Here is a 21,847-nt window from a genome sequence, read left to right as displayed (position 1 = left end):
TTCTTTTTTTTCTTTTCTTTTTTTTTTGATGGGGAAAGGGGGTGAATCTTTTAAACTTGCATGAAAAATGTAAGTGGGTGTGCACATCAAAGGGTACTATCTAAAAAAGTATTAAGAACCACTGCTGTAAGAACTAACTCTTTGTAATCAGAGTATCACTACTCCTGCGGGAAAATATTAAAATAATTAAATTTTCTTAACATCTCAGTAGATTAAAAGGTATCCTCACATTCTACTGAAATTCCAAGGATTATCTTCTAATGACATTATTCTGTCTCATCAGACGAACAATAATGCTTTTTTTCTGGAAACTTTAGTGTAAATATTCTTTAGCTAACTTTCTCAAACTTCTGAATGATACTGTTATATAACACATTTCACAACTAAGGTCACTACAGAATACAGAAAGAATGGTGTAACCTCTAAATTCTAAATATTTATATCTTCTATGTATATATATAAAATATGTGTGTTCTGTGTTCTATGGATAAGGAGAAATTAGAGATTAAAGAAAAACAAAGTGATTGTTCTTAAACATTGTAATGGTTACCAAGAGATGCTATTTAATCATTTCAGAAAGTCTTTCAAAATATAATAGATTTCATCTGTCAGAATGTTTTAGAAGAGTATAAAATACTTCTTTAAGGTATAAGAATGGATAAGGTAAACTTGCAGTCTAGAGCAAGAGTCTATAATCACATTCTATTATATATAGTGGATAATACAGAGTAAGCTTTTCAGAAGACTGCAAGGTAATTTAATTTTCTTCCTGTGAACATGACACTGAAACTTGAAGATCCCAAGAATTTATAGGCCAGTTTATAAGTATTCTTTTATTCACATATTATATAGTTGATTCATTTTGGTCATATCTGCTTGGGAGTTTCATAACTACAATAGTGTAATTTAACAACTCAAGCCACGAATATGCTTAGAATAAATATGCAATTTTTGATACTTTAATCCACGTCCATGTTTGAGCACCCTGCAGTTTCAACTTACCTAAACTAATACTAAATATCAAAGCAAATCCATCAGAAACAAAATCCATCAGAACAACTTCTTTCTGAACCACAAACAAAGCACTTCCTAGAAAAAGAAAGAGAAGACTAGTTCTTAACAGCCCACCTAGGGATAAACTAGATGTTACCAATGCTTCCTGCTGAGTTACTACCATCACAGTTCTTTGTGGCACAAATTTTTTAAGCAACCCTGGAAACAACTTCAAAGCTTTCACAGAACCCCACAGTGATGCGATTAAGATTTAAGTAAGCTGCCCTCTTACAAGGTGTTAGGAACTAGCTGGCAAAGCATGCTTAATTCTGTAGAGGGAAGGAGACTGGGAAAGATGGATGGATGGATGGAGGAATGGATGAATAAATGGATGGATGAGTTGGAAAGTTGGGAGGAAATAAGTTTAAACCAATGTAGATGAAGACATGAATATAGATAGATCTTCACTTATACATCTATATATATATCCATCATACATATGTGTGTATATATAACCATGTTGTATGCTTGTACCTCATTAAATGCTTTTTGAAAAACTGATTATACAAAATGTATAACTTCAGTAAAGATTTTATTAAATACAGCTTTAGAGATTTAAAAATTAGGATTACCACTATTTGCTAATTTGGAAAAAACTGCTTCCACATTCTGTTTCTTCTACTCTTTCTAATATATTATTGATATTTATTTTTAAAAGGATGAACTGACAACTGATCAATTGATAAAAGATCAATTGAAATCTGATTCCTTAAATGTTGCTGTTTCCCAGCTTATAACCTCAGACCTCTTCTTATTCTGAGCTTTGAGACTCTGATCTTCTCCCATAGCTTCAATGATAACCTACAAGAAGGAAACTTCCAATTTTAGTTACATAACTACTGTGCTTCTCCTGAATCTAGACTCATATTTCAAGCTGCCTACTGGCTATCTCCATCATTGACTTTCTTTGTGAATTAAAGGCATGATTACAAATTCCTTTTCCTTAAAGTAAAAACTATAATATTAATATGCTTCATTTGGGGCTAGATGTAATAATTTTGAAATACACATAACTTCAACCTTTGTAAATTACTTACAGTCTATTCAGGGATCTTGATGTTTAATGAAATCAATAAAAATTTGTTTTAAGTAAAAAATACTTTTTCAAAGCAAGTAAGACCACTGAGTTAACTTTTGTGCAATTCCAGATAAACATAGACCATACTTTCTTAAAATAAGACACACTATAAAGCAACTTGTAAAGAAAAACAAAAAGATTTGCTTTTCTATCTTTTAAGGTTAAGGCCAAAAAAACCACTTTTAAACCTGCTTTTTAAACAGTAAGTCACCAGCTTCTGAACAATACTATAAAATTAAATTTTAAAGTTTTTAATTAGACCCCCAAACCAGTATTTGTGGCTGATGTACATATACATACACAATTCTAAAAAAAAACCCAAGGGCTTCCCTGATGGTGCAGTGGTTGAGGGTCCGCCTGCCGATGCAGGGGACACGGGTTCGTGCCCCGGTCCGGGAGGATCCCACATGCCGCGGAGCGGCTGGTCCCGTGAGCCATGGCCGCTGAGCCTGCGCGTCCGGAGCCTCTGCTCCACAGTGGGAGAGGCCACAATGGTGAGAGGCTCGCGTACCACAAAAATAAATAAATAAAATTAAATTAAATTAAATTTAAAAACACCCAAGAACTCAAAAGCTATTTCCAGGTATTAACTGCATCACCTAATAAACAACAGAATCAATACATATCACCAAAAGTTCGACTACTAAACAATCACATCAAGATAAGGATCAATTTTTCTTCAGCAACCATGGGATAATACTTATAAAGAAGCCAAACTTAAAATTCTGATCAGGTCTTCAAAACAGTAAATCCACTCCAGTTAATATTTAGAACAGGCCATAATCTAGAACCAATTTTCTATGAATACCTACCGTCTATGAATAAAACACCAGTGCAATAGCTCACTTCAAAAAATAAAATCAGAAAACTTAAAAAAACAAATAGTGTACTACCAAATGTAAACGGAGAATAGGAAATAAACTAGTAACCAAAATCCAAGTTATCACCTCACTTCTAGGAAACCTCTTTATGCCTTAAGAAGTTACAGCTTTTAATATCAATAACACAATTTTATTTTAGAATTATTATGGTATTTAAACAAATGTTGGTCTTCAAAGAAAAATTTGACTTTTTTGAAACTAAAATTGTAAAGATAAGACCTAGACTAATACATCAACAGAAAAAAATTCAGAAATCAACAAAACACACATATATATGAAAAATTGGTATATGACAAGGAGCATTCCAAATCAGTGGAGAAAGAATGGACTATTGAACTCCTGGTGCCAGAGTAACTGACTATTGGCTAGCAAAAAAAGAAAGAAAGAAGGGGGGCAGGAGGGTGGGGGGGAGAAGAGAGAAAAAGAAAAAAGAAAGGAAAGGGGAAAAAAAAATCCTATAATAGATAACCTCTAAGATGGACCTAAACATATTTCTACATTTTGGGAGGTGATAATATTAACACTAAGAAGCTATAAAGTTAAAAATATATAATGTAGACTGTAGAGCAAGCACACACACGAAAGAAAAATATTTCATAAACAAATACATAGAAATGTTATTCTAAAATAACAAAATCATTCTTCCAGTTTCCAGTTTCCATGTAGGGAGCTTGGAAGTGATCACTTAGTCCTAACACCAAGGAGAAAGCTCAACAAACTGAAAAGTTAACATCCACAAGAAAAGTAAGGTCACACTGCAAAATGCTGCCCGCAAAACTGGAGAGACTGCAGGCAGATACAGAGAATTACAACTTAAGAGCACAGACTCACAAGCTGAAACCTCGGAGGGAATGAGAGCCAGGAGAGGAAAGCCTGCACTGTAATTGATAAAGAGCAGGAGGCTCAGTGTGGAAGTTAAGAATTACAGAGGTATCAGTCTTAAGGGGGCCCCACACTTTTTTGAGTTTTACCTCCAGGAGCTTGACTAGGTTCTCACAGTAAATAGCGGAGAAAAATCCCCTTGTACTTCCAAGTAGAGGGAGGGGAAAAGGAACCATTTTGAAATAAGCCAGAGCACTGGTTGCCCTCAGGGCAAACTAGTTAAGCAGAGCCTAACCTGCTGGGGTATTATGAGAGCCTTACTCACCTGGGGAAGGAAAACACCCAACTCCACGTGGCTCTAGAATTCCACATGGAGGAAGGGGAAAAACCCAACTCCAGCACACTCTAACCATCCTGCCCCACCAAGGGGGAGGGGGAAAATTGAGAAACACTTGGTAAGTTCACAGTCCACAGGCATAGGCTCATTGGAAGGAAACCGAGTCAAAGGACTATAGAACACTTCCCTTCCCCACACAACTCACCACTACATTACAAAAGGCCTATTTACAGCAATTCCGTTTACCTGGTACATCATGTCCGGCTAACAAGAAAAAATTACAAGACATACCAAGAGGCAAAAGACACAAATTGGGGCTTCCCTGGTGGTGCAGTGGTTGAGAGTCCACCTGCCAATGCAGGGGACACAGGTTCGTGCCCCGGTCCGGGAAGACCCCACATGCCACAGCGCAGCTAGGCCCATGAGCCATGGCCACTGAGCCTACATGTCTGGAGCCTGTGCTCCGCAACGGGAGAGGCCACAACAGTGAGAGGCCCGCGTACTGCAAAAAAAAAAAAAAAAAAAAAAAAAAGAATTACATCCGACTTCTCCTCAGAAACCATGCAAACAGGAGAGTGGAGTGAAATACTGAAAGCATTGAGAGAAAAAAAACACCAACCTAGAATTCTGCACCCTGTAAAATTATCCTTCAAAAGTGAAGGACAAATAAAGATTTTACTAGACAAACAAAATTGAATCTGTTGCCAGTAGACCTGCTCTGCAAGAAACGTTAAATGTTCTCTAGAGAGAAGAAAAGTATGAGTCAGAAACTCATGTACATAAAGAAAGGTAGAGCATCAAATAAGATATGAGTGAAGGTAAATTTTTTAATTTATTTTTCTTATTTTTAATTATTCAAACAGATAACAATTATTCAAAATAATAGCAACAATGTATTTGATTATGTATGTATATATCGAGTGTGTGGTGTGTGTATGTGTGTGTGTGGTAATTATGCTTATAAGTGAAGTGAATGACAACAATGATACAAAGGACAGGAGGAAGGAATTTGGGCTATTTTGTTATTATAAGATACTCTTATTACCTATGAAGGGGTACAGTATTATTTGAAAGTGGACTTGGATTAGTTGTAAAGATGCACTGTAAAAACTAAGGCAACCACTAAAAAAAGTAAAAAAAAAAAAGTATAACTGATATGTTAAGAAAGAAGAGAAAATGGAACCACATATAACATTCAGTAAAAACCACAAAAGGCAGAAAAAGAGTGGAAGACAAAAATAAGAACAAAGGCAACAAAGAGAAAACAATAATGAATATGGTAGAAATTAATCCAACTATATCAATAATCACTTTGAATGTCAATGGTCTAAAAACAACAATTAAAAGACTGTCAGAGTTGATCTCAAAACATAACCCAACTATATGTCATCTACAAAAAACCCACTTTAAACATATAGACACATAGAGATTAAAATAAGTAAGCATATGAAAAAATGCTCCACAAAATACATATATCATTGAGGAAATACAAACTAAAACAACAATGAGATACCACCACACATGTATTAAAATGGCCAAAATTCAGAACACTGATAACACTAAATGCTGGTGAAGATGTAGAGCAACAGGAATTCTCATTCATTGCTAGTGGGGTTACAAAATGACCCAGACACTTTGGAAGACAGTTCGCAGTTTCTTACAAAATTAAATATACTCTTACCAGATGATCATACCCAATCATACCCCTTAGTAATTATCTAAAGGAGTTGAAAATTTATGCCTACACAAAAACCCACAAACGGAGGTTTATAGCAGCTTTATCCATAATTACCAAAACTTGGAAGCAATCAAGATGTCTGTCAGTAGGTCAATGGATACGTAAACTGTGGTACATCTAGACCATGGAATATTATTCAGTTCTAAAAAGAAACAACCTATCAAGCCATGAAAAGACATGGAAGAAGCTTAAATACATATTACTAAGTAAAAGAGGCCATCTGAAAACCAACATACTGTATGACTCCAACTATATGACATTCTAGAAAAGATAAAACTATGGAGGGCTTCCCTGGTGGCGCAGTGGTTGAGAGTCCACCTGCCGATGCAGGGGATGCGGGTTCGTGCCCCGGTCCGGGAAGATCCCACATGCCGCGGAGCAGCTAGGCCCGTGAGCCATGGCCGCTGAGCCTGCGCGTCCGGAGCCTATGCTCCGCAATGGGAGAGGCCACAACAGTGAGAGGCCCGCGTACCGCAAAAAAAAAAAAAAAAAAAAAAAGCATTTTAGGACAATATGGACAAGATGGTAATCAGGAATGACTGCTAATTTTCTTATGTGTGATAATAGTGTTGTAATTATGTAGGAAAGTACCCTTATTTTAGAATATGCATTCTAAAGTATTTAGGAGTAAAATGTCATGACGTCTACAATGTACTTCTATATGGTTCGTACACACACACAATACCACACATACATAGACATATAATCACATACAAATAAAGTAAAAATGGTAAAATGTTAACAACTGTTGACTCTAGGTGATCGTTACACAGGTGTTCATTTCAACATTTTCTGCTGAAAAGTAGGCAAATAACTTCAAAAATGCCACCTTATTAAAGTGCTAAAAAATAAATTGAAGCAAACTTCATTTAAAGCATCTTTAAAGTTTCATATATGAGTACATACTTTGAAATCACATTTCCAAAACCAATATTTAGATTTTTAAATTGATCAGAAAGTTACAATCACGAGAACAAGGCTCTCATTACTTATGGGCAAAAAACCAATAAAAATACTTAACACACTTACCATGTGTCAGGCACTCTTCTAAGCACACTTACATAAGTAACTCACTTAATTCTCTGAATAACCATGTGAGTAGATTATCACTACCTCCATTTTTCAGGTAAGGAATAAGCCATAGACGTCACACAATAAGTGGCGGAGCCAGTCTCCCAAGCCAGATTTTATAGCTCCAGAATCCACACTTTTTAACAACTATTCTGTACTGTCCTCTCAGGTGGGGAACCTATGTTTCTAGCAATACTGACTTGATTTTCCTGGGGTTATAACATCCTTTGATTTTAGTAATTTTAATAATCTAAAAGTATCATCAAACAGAGAATCACAAAAATTTAGATACTATTACATTTACAAAAATGCATTAAAATGGCTTCAGGTGGTTTAAGTAAATATTTAGTCACCTAACAACATCTATCTATAGTCTTACTAGGGGATCGATGATTATAACAAACATCTTCATAAACTGAAAGATGATCCCATCTTGATTAATATACCTGACCGTATCTTTATTCTCCGGGATAAAGATGGAATCAAAGCAGTTCTCAACAATAAAAATAATTATTCCTGAAATGGCAAATATTCTTTTATGCAAAATGTTTAACTTCAACAGTTTACCTGACTGAAAAACTTAAATAACAGTTTGTAGCATTTTGTAGAAATCTTATTATTCCACGTGGAACATTTTCAAGTTGATAAAAATGAAAATTTTTTTAAATGAGAAGATATCCAAAAAAAATAATTGATTTAATAGAGGTTAATGAGCCCGAAGCAAATTACAGATTTAAATGATAAAAGAAAACTGTTTATTTTCTTATGTGTGATAATGGTATTACAGTTATGGAAAAGATTTTTAATTAGAATTTATGCAAGCCATGTTTTAGTTTGACACATCAGAGAACCCTTCAATTTTTTAGTAAACAAAGACTAATGGGCATTTTTACTATATAATGTCAATCTTTATTTTTTATAGGCTTAAAAACCTAAATAATATAAGTATAAAGTTAAATTGTCCATCAAATATTGGGTTGGCCAAAAAGTTCGTTCAGTTTTAAGTAAAAATAAAAGACACAGTTTTCATTTTCACCAAGAACTGTATTGAACAACATATTCCCTAACCAAACAAACTTTTTGGCCAGCCCAATATTTGCAAGACTGAAAAATATGTGTAGAAATATTTCTCCTCCAGTTGTGATGGTGGACAGTAAATCAGTTGTATTAAATATGTAGGTATGTAAAAGTTTACCTGCTTTTTCTCTCAATTAGAATGGCCACGTAAGAAGCTGGCAAAGCGGCACCAAAGCCAGGACTCCATGAGTAGAATTTTCCAAGTATTTTCCTGAAATTGAAATTTGGAATGATTATATGAAATTTCTAGTTGGTCATTTCAGTTATTACACATAGAAGTTCCCCCTCTCAGTTCACCCTCTATCTAAATGTCCCACAGCACCTCAAATTCAGCATGTCCAAAACCAAACTCATTATCTTAGTCCCTTATCTCCATGAACCTGTTCTTTCTCCTCTCTTTTCCTAGGTTAATGATATCAACAACCACTTATCCACCTACGTGTGACACTTTGAGACATCCTTGGCTTCACCTTCTTCCATGTCCCATACATGAAATCATCCCCTTAAATACTTCCATGTACAATTTATCTCTCAAATTCCTCTCCAACCTACTGCCCTTGCCTCATTTATGTCCCTCACCATCTCTTCTTCAGGCTACTACAATAGCAAACTAATAGGTATCTCTCCTTCTAATAATTTAACCTGTTATATTCATTCAGACAGTCCCTGGATCCAACATTGTTCACTCTGCAAACCTTCTATGTTCTCAATTTCCTATCTACCAAACGGGAATAAATGTATTACCTATCTCATAGAGTTGTTATGATGGCTACATGAGATATTTCCCAGCACCATCCATGACACATAGGAAGTACTCAGAAAATGTTAGCTATTATTACTATTGTTATCACTACTACTATTCTTTCATTATGGCTCTTTTTTTATGGAAGTATAGCTGAGTTACAATGTGTTAGTTTCAGGTATATAGCAAAGAGATTCAGTTATATATATATTTTTTTCTTTTCAGATTCTTTTCCCTTATAGGCTATTACAAAATATTGAGTATAGTTCGCTGTGCTGCACAGTAGGTCCTTGTTTGTTATCCATTTTATATATAGTAGTGTGTGTATGTTAATCCAAACTCCTAATTTACCCCCCGCCCTTCCCCTTTGGTAACCATAAATTTGTTTTCTATGTCTGTGGGTCTATTTCTGTTTTGTATATAGGTTCATTTGTATCATTTTTTTTCAACTATTACTATTTTTTAACACATGATAGATATTCAAAAAATGTCTCTCCTTCTTTCCTTCTACAACCCTGGGTAAGTTTTTTCTTACATCGCTTACTAAAGTATTTTACATTTTTTACTTATATGTGTATATAAAATTTTTCATTTACTAGAATATATCCCTTGGGAGAAAGAATCTGCTTAGTATCTCACAAATTATAAACGCCATTGGGTTGGGTTTTTAAAGAGAAAAAAAAAGAAATCTGGAGATATTAGGAAGACTCTTTTTCCTTTCAAAGACAATTTGTTCCTAAGAAAGGGAGAAACAAAAAATTATAAGAAATTATCTGAACAAAGTTGGTCAACTGCTAAATGATGTATTACAGGAAAAAACATATGCTATGTACATACAGATAAGGATAAAATATCAGATGAAATTTTCTTTCTAGCTGAAGCTTAGCTTTAAAAAAATTAGAAAACCTACATATAACATGGGTATTTCTGCAATGGACATCAGAAACTTTCTGCCTAAGAAAACTGGAGGTGATTCTCCCTCCAACATAAAATACACAAAGGACTTAACAAGTTACTGAATATAAACAAAAAAGGAAAATAAATGAGTGAGTCAGTTATAGGAGGAACACAGATGTTACCTTATTATAAGTATTTTATGTCTCCAAAACTTAACCAAAAGCTTCATAGAACATAAATATGCTGCAAGACCAATTTATTATTATTGCAATTTTTAAAACCTAATTATCGTATAACTATTTTTAGAATTTTAACAAGTATTAGAAACTTTCCAGAGACTACGTGGTAAAGAGTTTCTTACACAGATTTTTCAGGTCAATTTAAAGGCATGACTTATTCAAGAGTATAAACTTTATAAATTACTAAAAGTTTATAAATATTAATGTTCTTAAGGCAAAAATCTATAGAAGACATTTGGAAATTATATTTCTTTTTTTTTAAAGGATAAAATTATTATTCAATTTATTATTCCCTATATACAAAAAACTAGTTTGGTAAAACATTAAAAGCTTTCACTTTTAGACTGAGAATGATTCACAGCTCCCCATAATTCCCACTTCTAGTTAACACTGTACTGGAGATCTTAGCAAGTACAATAATGCAAGAAAAATAAATACAAGGTATAAGAACTCAGAAAGGAAGAAATATTGTTCTTATTATGAGCAATTTTTTTTCATTATTAGTAATCAGTTTAATACACATCGGTGAATACATGTCAATCCCAATCTCCCAATTCATCACACCACCACCCCCACTACCCCTGACGCTTTCCCCCTTTGCTGTCCATACGTTTGTTCTCTACATCTGTGTCTCAATTTCTGCCCTGCAAACCGGTTCATCTGTACCATTTTTCTAGGTTCCACACATATGCGTTAATATACGTTATTTGTTTTTCTCTTTCTGACTTACTTCACTCTGTATGACAGTCTCTAGATCCATCCATGTCTCAACAAATGACCCAATTTCGTTCCTTTTTATGGCTGAGTAATATTCCATTGTATATATGTACCACATTTCCTTATCCATTCGTCTATCGATGGGCATTTAGGTTGCTTCCATGACCTGGCTATTGTAAATAGTGCTGCAATGAACATTGGTGTGCATGTGTCTTTTGGAATTATGGTTTGCTCTGAGTATATGCCCAGTAGTGGGATTGCTGGGTCATATGGTAATTCTATTTTTAGTTTTTTAAGGAACCTCCATACTGTTCTCCATGGTGGCTGTATCAATTTACATTCCCACCAACAGTGCAAGAGGGCTCCCTTTTCTCCACACCCTCTCCAGCATTGGTTGTTTGTAGATTTTCTGATGATGCCCATTCGAACTGGGGTGAGGTGATACCTCATTGTAGTTTTGATTTGCATTTCTCCAATAATTAGTGATGTTGAGCAGCTTTTCATGTGCTTCTTGGCCATCTGTATGTCTATTTTGGAGAAATGTCTACTTAGATCTTCTGCCTATTTTTGGATTGGGTTGATTTTTTTTAATATTGAGCTGCATGAGCTGTTTATATGTTTTGGAGATTAATCCTTTCTCCGTTGATTCGTTTGCAAGTATTTTCTCCCATTCTGAGGGTTGTCTTTTTGTCTTGTTTATGGTTTCCTTTGCTGGGCAACAGCTTTGAAGTTTCATTAGGTCCCATTTGTTTATTTTTGTTTTTATTTCCATGACTCTAGGAGGCTGATCAAAAAAGATCTTGCTGTGATTTACATCAAAGAGTGTTCTTCCTATGTTTTCCTCTAAGACTTTTACAGTGTCTGGTCTTACATTTAGGTCTCGAATCCATTTTGAGTTTATTTTGGTGTATGGTGTTAGGGAGTGTTCTAATTTCATTCTTTTACATGTAGCTGTCCAGTTTTCCCAACACCACTTTTTGAAGAGACTGTCTTTTCTCCATTGTATATCCTTGCCTCCTTTGTCATAGATTAGTTGACCATAGGTGCATGTGTTTATCTCTGGGCTTTCTATCTTGTACCATTGATCTACATTTCTGTTTTTCTGCCAGTACCATATTGTCTTGATTACTGTAGCTTTGTAGTATAGTCTGAAGTCAGGGAGTCTGATTCCTCCAGCTCCATTTTTGTCCATCAAGACTGCTTTGGCTATTCAGGGTCTTTGGTGTCTCCATACAAAATTTTTTTTTTCCCCCATACAAATTTTAAGATTTTTTGTTCTAATTCTGTAAAAAAAAAAAATGCCATTGGTAATTTGATACGGATTGCACTGAATCTGTAGATTGCTTTGGGTAGTATAGTCATTTTCACAATATTGATTCTTAAATCCAAGAACATGGTATATCTCTCCATCTGTTGGTATCATCTTTAATTTCTTTCATCAGTGTCTTATAGTTTTCTGCAAACAAGCCTTTGTCTATTTTGTCTCCCTAGGTAGGTTTCTTCCTAGGTATTTTACTCTTTTTGTTGCAATGGTAAATGGGAGTGTTCCCTTAATTTCTCTTTCAGATTTTTCATCATTAGTGTATAGGAATGCAAGAGATTTCTGTGCATTAATTTTGTATCCTGCAATTTTACCAAATTCATTGATTAGCTCTCGTAGTTTTCTGGTGGCATATTTAGGATTCTCTGTGTATAGTATCATGTCATCTGCAAGCAGTGACAGTTTTACTTCTTCTTTTCCAATTTGTATTCCTTGTATTTCTTTTTCTTCTCTGATTGCTGTGGCTAGGACTTCCAAAACTATGTTAAATAATAGTGGTGAGAGTGGACACCCTTGTCTTACTCCTGATCTTAGAGGAAATGCTTTAGTTTTTCACCATTGAGAATGGTGTTTGCCGTGGGTTTGTCATATATGGCCTTTATTATGTTGAGGTACGTTCCCTTTATGCCCACTTTCTGGAGAGTTTTTATCATAAATGGGTATTGAATTTTGTCAAAAGCTATTTCTGCATCTATTGAGATGATCATATGGTTTTTATTCTTCAATTTGTTAATATGGTGTGTCACATTGATTGATTTGCGTATATTGAAGAATCCTTGCATCCCTGGGATAAATCCCACTTGATCATGGTGTATGATCCTTTTAATGTGTTGTTGGATTCTGTTTGCTAGTATTTTGTTGAGGATATTTGCATCTATATTCATCAGTGATATTGGGCTGTAATTTTCATTTTGGTAATATCTTTGCCTGGTTTTGGTATCAGGGTGATGGTGACCTCACAGAATGAGTTTGGGAGTGTTCCTTCCTCTGCAATTTTTTGGAAGAGTTTGAGAAGGATGGATGTTAGCTCTTCTCTAAATGTTTGATAGAATTCACCTGTGAAGCAATCTGGTCCTGGACTTTTGTTTTTTGGAAGATTTTTAATCACAGTTTCAATTTCATTACTTGTGATTGGTCTGTTCATATTTTCTATTTCTTCCTGGTTCAGTCTTGGAAGGTTACACCTTTCTAAGAATTTGTCCATTTCTTCCAGGTTGTCCATTATATTGACATACAGTTGCTTGTAGTAGTCTCTTAGGATGCTTTGTATTTCTGCAGTGTCTGTTGTAACTTCTCCTTTTCCATTTCCAATTTTATTGATTTGAGTCCTCTCCCTCTTTTTCTTGATGAGTCTGGCTAATGGTTTATTAATTTTGTTTATCTTCTCAAAGAGCCAGCTTTTAGTTTTATTGATCTTTGCTATTGTTTTCTTTGTTTCTATTTCATTTATTTCTGCTCTGATCTTTATGATTTCTTTCCTTCTGCTAACGTTGCGTTTTGTTTGTTCTTCTTTCTCTAGTACCTTTAGGTGTAAGGTTAGATTCTTTATTTGAGATTTTTCTTGTTTCTTCAGGTAGGCTTGTGTAGCTATAAACTTCCGTCTTAGAACTGCTTTTGTTGCATCTCATAGGTTTTGGATCATCGTGTTTTCATCATCATTTGTCTCTAGGTATTTTCTGTTTTCCTCTTTGATTTCTTCAGTGATCTCTTGGTTATTCAGTAACGTGTTGTTTAGCCTCCACATGTTTGTGTTTTTGCATTTTTTTCCTTGTAATTCATTTCTAATCTCATAGTGTTGTGGTCAGAAAAGATGCTTGCTATGATTTCAATTTTCATAAATTTACTGAGACTTGATTTGTGACCCAAGATGTGATCTATCCTGGAGAATGTTCCGTGTGCACTTGAGAAGAAAGTGTAATCTGCTGTTTCTGGATGGAATGTCCTATAAATATCAATTAAACCTTTCTGGTCTATTGTGCCATTTAAAGCTTCTATTTCCTTATTTATTTTCATTTTGGATGATCTGTCCATTGGTGTAAGTGAGGTGTTAAAGTCCCCCACTATTATTGTGTTACTGTCGATTTCCTCTTTTAGAGCTGTTAGTAGTTGCCTTATGTATTGAGGTGCTCTTATGTTGGGTGCATATTTATTTATAATTGTTGTATCTTCTTCTTGGATTGATCCCTTGACCATTATGTAGTGTCCTTCCTTGTCTCTTGTAACATTCTTTATTTTAAAGTCTATTTTATCTGATATGAGTATTGCTATTCTAGCTTTCTTTTGATTTCCATTTGCATGGAATATCCTTTTCCATCCCCTCACTTTCAGTCTGTATGTGTCCCTAGGTCTGATGTGGGTCTCTTGTAGACAGCATATATATGGGTCTTCTTTTTGTATCTATTCAGTGAGCCTGTGTATTTTGGTTGGAGCATTTAATCCATTCATGTTTAAGGTAATTATCAGTATGTATGTTCCTATTACCATTTTCTTAATTGTTTTGTGTTTGTTTTTGTAGGTCCTTTTCTTCTCTTGTGTTTCCCACTTAGAGAAGTTCCTTTAGCATTTGTTGTAGAGCTGTTTTGGTGGTGCTGAGTTCTCTTAGCTATTGCTTTTCTGTAAAGCTTTTGATTTCTCCATCGAATCTGAATAAGATCCTTGCTGGGTAAAGTAATATTGGTTGTAGCTTCTTCCCTTTCATCACTTAATCATGCCACTCCCTTCTGGCTTGTAGAGTTTCTACTAAGAAAACAGCTGTTAACCTTATGGGAGTTCCCTTGTATGTTATTTGTCGTTTTTCCCTTGCTACTTTCAATAATTTTTCTTTGTCTTTAATTTTTGTCAGTTTGATTACTATGTGTCTCAGCATGTATGGGACTCTCTGCACTTCGTGGACTTGGGTGGCTATTTCCTTCCCATGTTACGGAAGTTTTTGACTATAATCTCTCAAATATTTTCTCGGGTCATTTCTCCCTCTCTTCTCCTTCTGGGACCCCTATAATGCGAATGTTGGTGCATTTAATGTTGTCCCAGAGGTCTCTTAGGCTGTCTTCATTTCTTTTCATTCTTTTTTCTTTATTCTGTTCCACAGCAGTGAATTCCACCTTTCTGTCTTCCAGGTCACTTATCCGTTCTTCTGCCTCAGTTATTCTGCTATTGATTCCTTCTAGTGTAGTTTTCATTTCAGTTATTGTATTGTTCATCTCTGTTTATTTGTTCTTTAATTCTTCTAAGTCTTTGTTAAACATTTCTTGCATCTTCTGAATCTTTACCTCCATTCTTTTTCCAAGGTCCTGGATCATCTTCACTATCATTATTCTGAATTCTTTTTCTGGAAGGTTGCCTATCTCTACTCCATTTAGTTGTTTTTCTGGGGTTTTATCTTGTTTCTTCATCTGGTTCATAGTCCTCTGCCTTTTCATTTTGTCTATCTTTCTGTGAATGTGGTTTTTGTTCCACAGGCTGCAGGATTGTAGTTCTTCTTGCTTCTGCTGTCTGCCCTCTGGTGGATGAGGCTATTTAAGAGGCTTGTGCAAGTTTCCTGATGGGAGGGACTGGTGGTGGGTAGAGTTGACTGTTTCTCTGGTGGGCAGAGCTCAGTAAAACTTTAAACCATTTGACTGCTGATGGGTGGGGCTGGGTACCCTCCATGTTGGTTGTTTGGCCTGAGGCAACCGAACACTGGAGCCTACCTGGGCTCTTTGGTGGGGCTAATGGCAGACTCTGGGAGGGCTCACACCAAGGAGTACTTCCCAGAACTTCCGCTGCCAGTGTCCTTGTCCCCACAGTGAGACACAGCCACTGCCTGCCTCTGCCAGAGACCCTCCAACACTAGCAGGTAGGTCTGATTCAGTCTCCTATGGGGTCACTGCTCCTTCCCCTGGGTCCCAATGAGCACACTACTTTGTGTGTGCCCTCCAAGAGTGGAGTCTGTTTCCCCCAGTCCTGTCGAAGTCCTGCAATCAAATCCCACTAGCCTTCAAAGTTTGATTCTCTAGGAATTCCTCCTCCTGTTGCCAGACTCCGAGGTTGGGAAGCCTGACGTGGGGCTCAGAACCTTCATGCCAGTGGGTGGACTTCTGTGGTATAAGTGTTCTCCAGTCTGTGAGTCACCCACCCAGCAGTTATGGGATTTGATTTTACTGTGACTGCGCCCCTCCTACCATCTCATTGTGGCTTCTCCTTTGTCTTTGGATGTGGGGTATCTTTTTTGGTGAGTTCCAGTGTCTTCCTGTCAATGATTGTCCTGCAGCTAGTTGTGATTCTGGTGTTCTCGCAAGCAGAAATTATATTTCTAATTGCAGTTAAAATCTACCTGCAAAATTATTTTGGGTAATACTAACTGGGTAACATTAATAGTAATATAATGTGAAGTTAGTATTTTAACTTGACAAATTAAATAAACTAGTTTGGGTTTCAACAGTGTGTGGGGTAGAAGATAAAAAGTAAATATCTAATAAACAATGCTAAGTATATCATAACACTAAAAACTGAATTCTAACTGCATGTATATTGTATGAAGCATGTGACACAGATAATGCACTGCATCAGGACCAAAAGTTTCATCAGTAGGATATGCCAGAAATTTTACAGATAAACACGAGCATTTTATAGTCCTTTTGAAGTTCATTCACTGCATACAGACCTAAGCAATACCATGGACAGTTGCTTTGAATTCCTAATCTATGAAACTGAAAAGTTAAGAAATTCTCATTAACAAGTCAGTAAATATAGTGGGCCTCAGAAAATGTATGTTACATTAAAGCACTTTTGCTATATAATCACAGCAATAATTTGAAGTTTATATTACATTTTTAGGCCAAGAGGCCCACAACTCCTGGTTTTACAAGCATTCTTTGAGATAAATAAATGTCATTTCACACAGAGAAAAAAATACACAAGCAGTGACCTGCACAACATTTATATAAACATCTGTTTGTTTCAGTTTCAACAAAGGAATTTGTATTAACCACCAGTTCTGATTATGTGTACCAACCTTAAAATGCAAAAGAAAGCCATAAACAAGGCCCCATTAGCAGTCAGAAATGAAGCAGATTGTAGGATCTCAGGGAGCAGTTTGTGTAAATAATAATCTAATTTTCGTTTCCGGAGAATTGCTGCAATCTGGAAAAAAAGAATTAAAAAAGGCTCTTTTGTTTAATATAACCAACTTTTCCCACTTAAGTTAGTTCTTATGTGGAAGATATTGAAATAACAGCATGTATTTAAAAATTAAAGTAAAAACTCTAGTATTTTACTGGCTCCTCTATGAAAATTCAATTTCTGGGACAGAAGACACTTTAATTTATTGAAAGTGTAATGGGTAAAATAAACACCTAGAAATTACAACATGGATCATATGATAAATAACCTCCAAACATTGAGATAAATATTTATAACGCCTTAAAAAGTTTTAAACTGGGGCTTCCCTGGTGGCACAGTGGTTAAGAATCTGCCTGCCAATGCAGGGTACACGGGTTCAAGCCCTGGTCCGGGAAGATTCCACATGCCGCGGAGCAACTAAGCCCATGCACCACAACTACTGAGCCTGCACTCTAGAGCCCATGAGCCACAACTACTGAGCCCATTTGCCACAACTACTGAAGCCCATGTGCCACAACTACTGAGGCCCACGTGCCTGGAGCCCATGCTCCGCAACAAGAGAAGCCACCACAGTGCGAAGCCCGCACATGGCAAGGAAGAGTAGCCCCCACTCGCAGCAACTAGACAAAGCCCACGCGCAGCAACAAAGACGCAACGCAGCCAAAAATAAATAAATAAAATTTTTTTAAAAAGTTTTATACTGATAAATAAAATATATGTTTAAATGGAAAAACTAAAGTCCAATCAAACAGAAATTGAATGCTAAAACAAAACTACATTACAGATACTATCAGCCTGGATATTAGAAAATTTCAATGATAAAAACCAGAGAAATTCATTCATTCAGTTTCACTGAGAAGGGGATATGAGCTAGATTAGGAAGAACAGTATAATTCTCACAGGTGACCAGGAAGAAATGCTTTTCTATCATGATGAAACAATATATCAAAGGAACAAAAGTTAAGGGGGCAGAATTAGGGAATGTAAGAAATGGCAAGACTGACTTGAGAAAAGGAAGACCAGAGAACTCTGCATTCACTTTTCACCATTCTAGACATAACAGCTTCCCTATGGTCAGGGATCAACAAATCTAATGGCCTCTTCTCAGTTCTTTTCTTACTCTACCACTTAGAAGCCTCTGATAATTTCCTACTTCATTCAATTAAACAAGCTGTTATTAAGAACTATGCCATACACAGGAAAAACAACAATGAATAAGATCCAATCCCTGCCTTCAAGGAACATAAAAACTTGATAGGGAAATAGATATATAAACAATAAACTACAATAAGGCAGTGCGGTAAATGCTATACTAGAAGAAGGAGAAACTGCTACAGAAATACATATTAGGGAATAACCAAAAAGGAGATGGGACTGGACAGGTAATAATGCCCAGAAGATGGATCTCGACAAATAGGTAAAACTTTGACAAAAGAGAAGTTTCTATGGTTTCTGTGACTTCATTGTTTTCATTCTCCCATGATATCTTTAAGTGCTATTCCTTTGTTAGCATTTCTTCCTCAGATCTCTACTCATTCTATATACAACCTCCCCCACAGCATCATCTATCATGTCAAAGTAGGAATTCCAATATAACCCCTTCTATTTTTTTTTTTTTCATATTTGGCTGCATTGGGTCTTCATTGTTGCACACAGGCTTTCGCTAGTTGCAGCGAGCAGGGGCTACTCTTTGTGTGGTACGTAGGCTTCTCATTGCGGTGACTTCTCTTTGCGGAGCACAGGCTCTACGTGCACAGCCTTCAGTAGTTGCAGCACATGGGCTCAGCAGTTGCGGCACGTGGGCCCTAGAGTACACAGGCTTCAGTAGTTGTGGGCTCAGTAGTTGTTGCTCACGGGCTCTAGAGCACAGGCTCAGTAGCTGTGGCACACAGGCTTAGCTGCTCCAGGCATGTGGCATCTTCCCAGGCCAGGGATCAAACCCATATCCCCTGGATTGGCAGGCAGATTCTTAACCACTGCACCACCAGGGAAGTCCCTCCCCTAAATTCTTAATGCATACTTCAAATGTCTATTGGACATGTCAATAAAGACATAGCACAGACATCAAAAAAAAAAGAATGTCCAAAGTAGAACTTATTATACTTCCCCAAAATGCTTTTATTTCTGATTTTCTAACCTCAAGTAATAGTACCACATCCACCCTATTACTTAGAAACAAAATGTTGGTGTCATTTTCAACTACTCCCTGGATCCTCAATCATCTCCTCAGTTCTAATGGTCTCCTAGTATCTTCAGGTTTTAGAATGTAATGTCTCTTTCATTTTAGACTCAACAATGGGCAGAATATGGTACTCTGTTATATATTCAAGTAGTTACAGAAAAAAAATCTCCTCTGTTCCTGGAAAGGAAAAAACAAAACTGTCCCTATTTGCAGATAACCTGATTGTCTACACAGAAATTCCCAAGCAAGTTACATACAGACACACACACACCTCCTAGAACTCATAATGCAGTTTAGCAAAGGCAAAGGATATAAGATAAACATACAAAAGTTATTTGTATTTCTATATTAAAAAAATGAATACATGGACACCAAAATTAAAAATACAATAGAATTTATAACTCCTCAAAAAACGAAATATTTAGGGAAAAATCTACAACACTTGTATATGACTTGTATACTGAAAGACACACAATGCTGATGGAAGAAATCAAAGAACAGATTAATAAATGTTCATAGATAGGAAGACTCAATATGGTAAAGATGTCAATTTTCCCCCAAAGCAAAATACAGGTTTAACACAATTTCTATTACGATTCCAGAAAAGGTTTTGTAGATGTAGACAAGATTATACTGAAATTTATATAGAAAAGCAAAGGAACTATAAGAACTAAAACAACTTTGAAAAAGTGAAAAAAATGGGAGGAATGAGTCTACCTAATTTCAAGACTTATTATATAGCTACAGCAATCAGGTTTTGTGATATTGGCAAAAGGATACACAAATAGATTAATGAAATAGAATAGAGAACCTAGATATAGATCCACACAAATATATCCAACTGATTTTTGACAAGGTACAATGGCAATTCCAGAGAGGAAAAATAGCTATTTCAACAAATGGTGCTGGAGCAAATACACATCCACAGGCAAAAAAAAAAAAAAAAAAAAAAATTTAACCTCAGCCAAAGTCTCACAGTTTATACACACTTTATACAAAAATTAATTCAAAATGTATCAGAGACATAAATCTAAAACATAAAACTACAAAACTTTTAGGGGAAAAAATATCAGGGAAAATCTTAGGGATCTAAGGCTAGGCAAAAGCGCAATTCATAAAAGGAAAAATTATAAATTACACTTCAGAATTAAAACTTTTTCTCTGTGAAAGACCTGTTAGGAATAAAAATCCTAGCTACAGAATGGGAGAAAATACTTGTAAACTACACAGCCAGCAAACGACTAGTATCTAGAATGAAGGAAATCTCAAAACTCAACAGTAAAAAAATGAACAATCCAATTAGAAAATACAAATGATATGAACAGATATTTCACCGAAGAGAATGTGCAAATGGAAGATAAGCATATTAGCCATTAAGGAAAAGCAAATTAAAACCACAATGAGCTATCACCATAGAACTGTCAGAATGATTAAATTTAAAAATACTGGAAACACCAAATGCTGACAAGGATACGGAGAAACTGGATCTCTCATGCATTTGTTGGGGGAAATGTGAAATGGCAAAAGCATTCTGAAAAAGTTTGACAGTTTCTATAAAAACTAAACAAGCAACTATCATATGACCCAGCAACTGCAGTCCCGAATGTTTATCCTAGAAAAATGAAAACGTACGTTCACCCAAAATTTGTGCACAAATGTTTATAGAAGCTTTGTCTGTAATAGTCAATAAATGGAAACAACTCCTATGTCCTTTAAGAGATGAATGGTTTAAAAAACCGAGGTGTATCCATACCGTGGAATACCATTTAGCAATAAACAGGAACAAGCTAGTGATACAGGATACAATACTGATGAATTTCCAGAGAATTATGCTGAATGGAAAAAGCCAATCCCAAAAGACTACATACTATACTATTCCATTTACATAACACATAAAATGACAAATTTATAGAAATAAACAATAAATTAATGGTGACCAGGGGTTAAGAGGAGGTGGGTAGGTGGGAGGGGTGGTATTGCTATAAAAGGGCACAAGGGATCCTTGTGTTGATGGAAATGTCCTGTATATTGACTATATCAATGGCAATTATTTTGGTTGTGATATTTTACTATCATTTAGCAGGATGATACCACTGGGAGAAACCAGCTAAAGAGCACAGGGAATCTATTATTTCTTACAACTGCATAAGAATCTACAATTATCTCAAAATTAAAAGCTCAATTAAAAAAAAAGCGGTCATCAACATAGCCAATGGGCATATGAAATATGCTTAGCATCACTAGTATTCAGAAAACTGTGCAATAAAATATCACTCACACACACACCAGAATGTCTAAAACAAGGAGAAATGACAATGCAAAGCACTGTCAGGAATGAAGTAACTAGAACTTCACACATTGCTGGTGGGAATGTAAAACTGCATACTTACTTCAGAAAACTGTTATTATCTAATGAAACTAAATGTACACTTATCCTACGATCCAGCAGTTTCACTCCTAGGTATATATCCAAGAGAAATAACTGCTTATTTCCATCAAAAGTCATATTCATAACACTATCTGTAATTACAAATACTGCAAAACACCTAAATGTCCATTAACAGTAAGGTAGATAAATTGTACATATTTGCA

At 35.7% G+C, this 21,847-nt stretch overlaps 1 protein-coding gene across 3 annotated transcripts in view; it reads right to left on the bottom strand.

The window, feature by feature from the left end:
- Nucleotides 1-21,847, bottom strand: part of TMEM135 (transmembrane protein 135) — a 247,947-nt gene that overhangs the window by 195,724 nt on the left and 30,376 nt on the right. For all 3 annotated transcript variants that reach the window (XM_067750649.1, XM_067750648.1, XM_067750646.1), the window contains exons 2-3: nucleotides 16,967-17,094; nucleotides 8,176-8,268 (exon numbers count right to left, since the gene is read on the bottom strand). In XM_067750649.1, the coding sequence (XP_067606750.1) occupies nucleotides 8,176-8,268; nucleotides 16,967-17,094 (221 nt within the window). The remainder of the gene's footprint in view (nucleotides 1-8,175; nucleotides 8,269-16,966; nucleotides 17,095-21,847) is intronic.

This window comes from Pseudorca crassidens, chromosome 9 (assembly GCF_039906515.1).
Source record: "Pseudorca crassidens isolate mPseCra1 chromosome 9, mPseCra1.hap1, whole genome shotgun sequence".
Lineage (NCBI taxonomy): Eukaryota > Metazoa > Chordata > Mammalia > Artiodactyla > Delphinidae > Pseudorca > Pseudorca crassidens.
The sequence above is the reverse complement of the archived record's forward strand: the minus strand, read 5'-3'. Positions and strand labels throughout refer to the sequence as shown.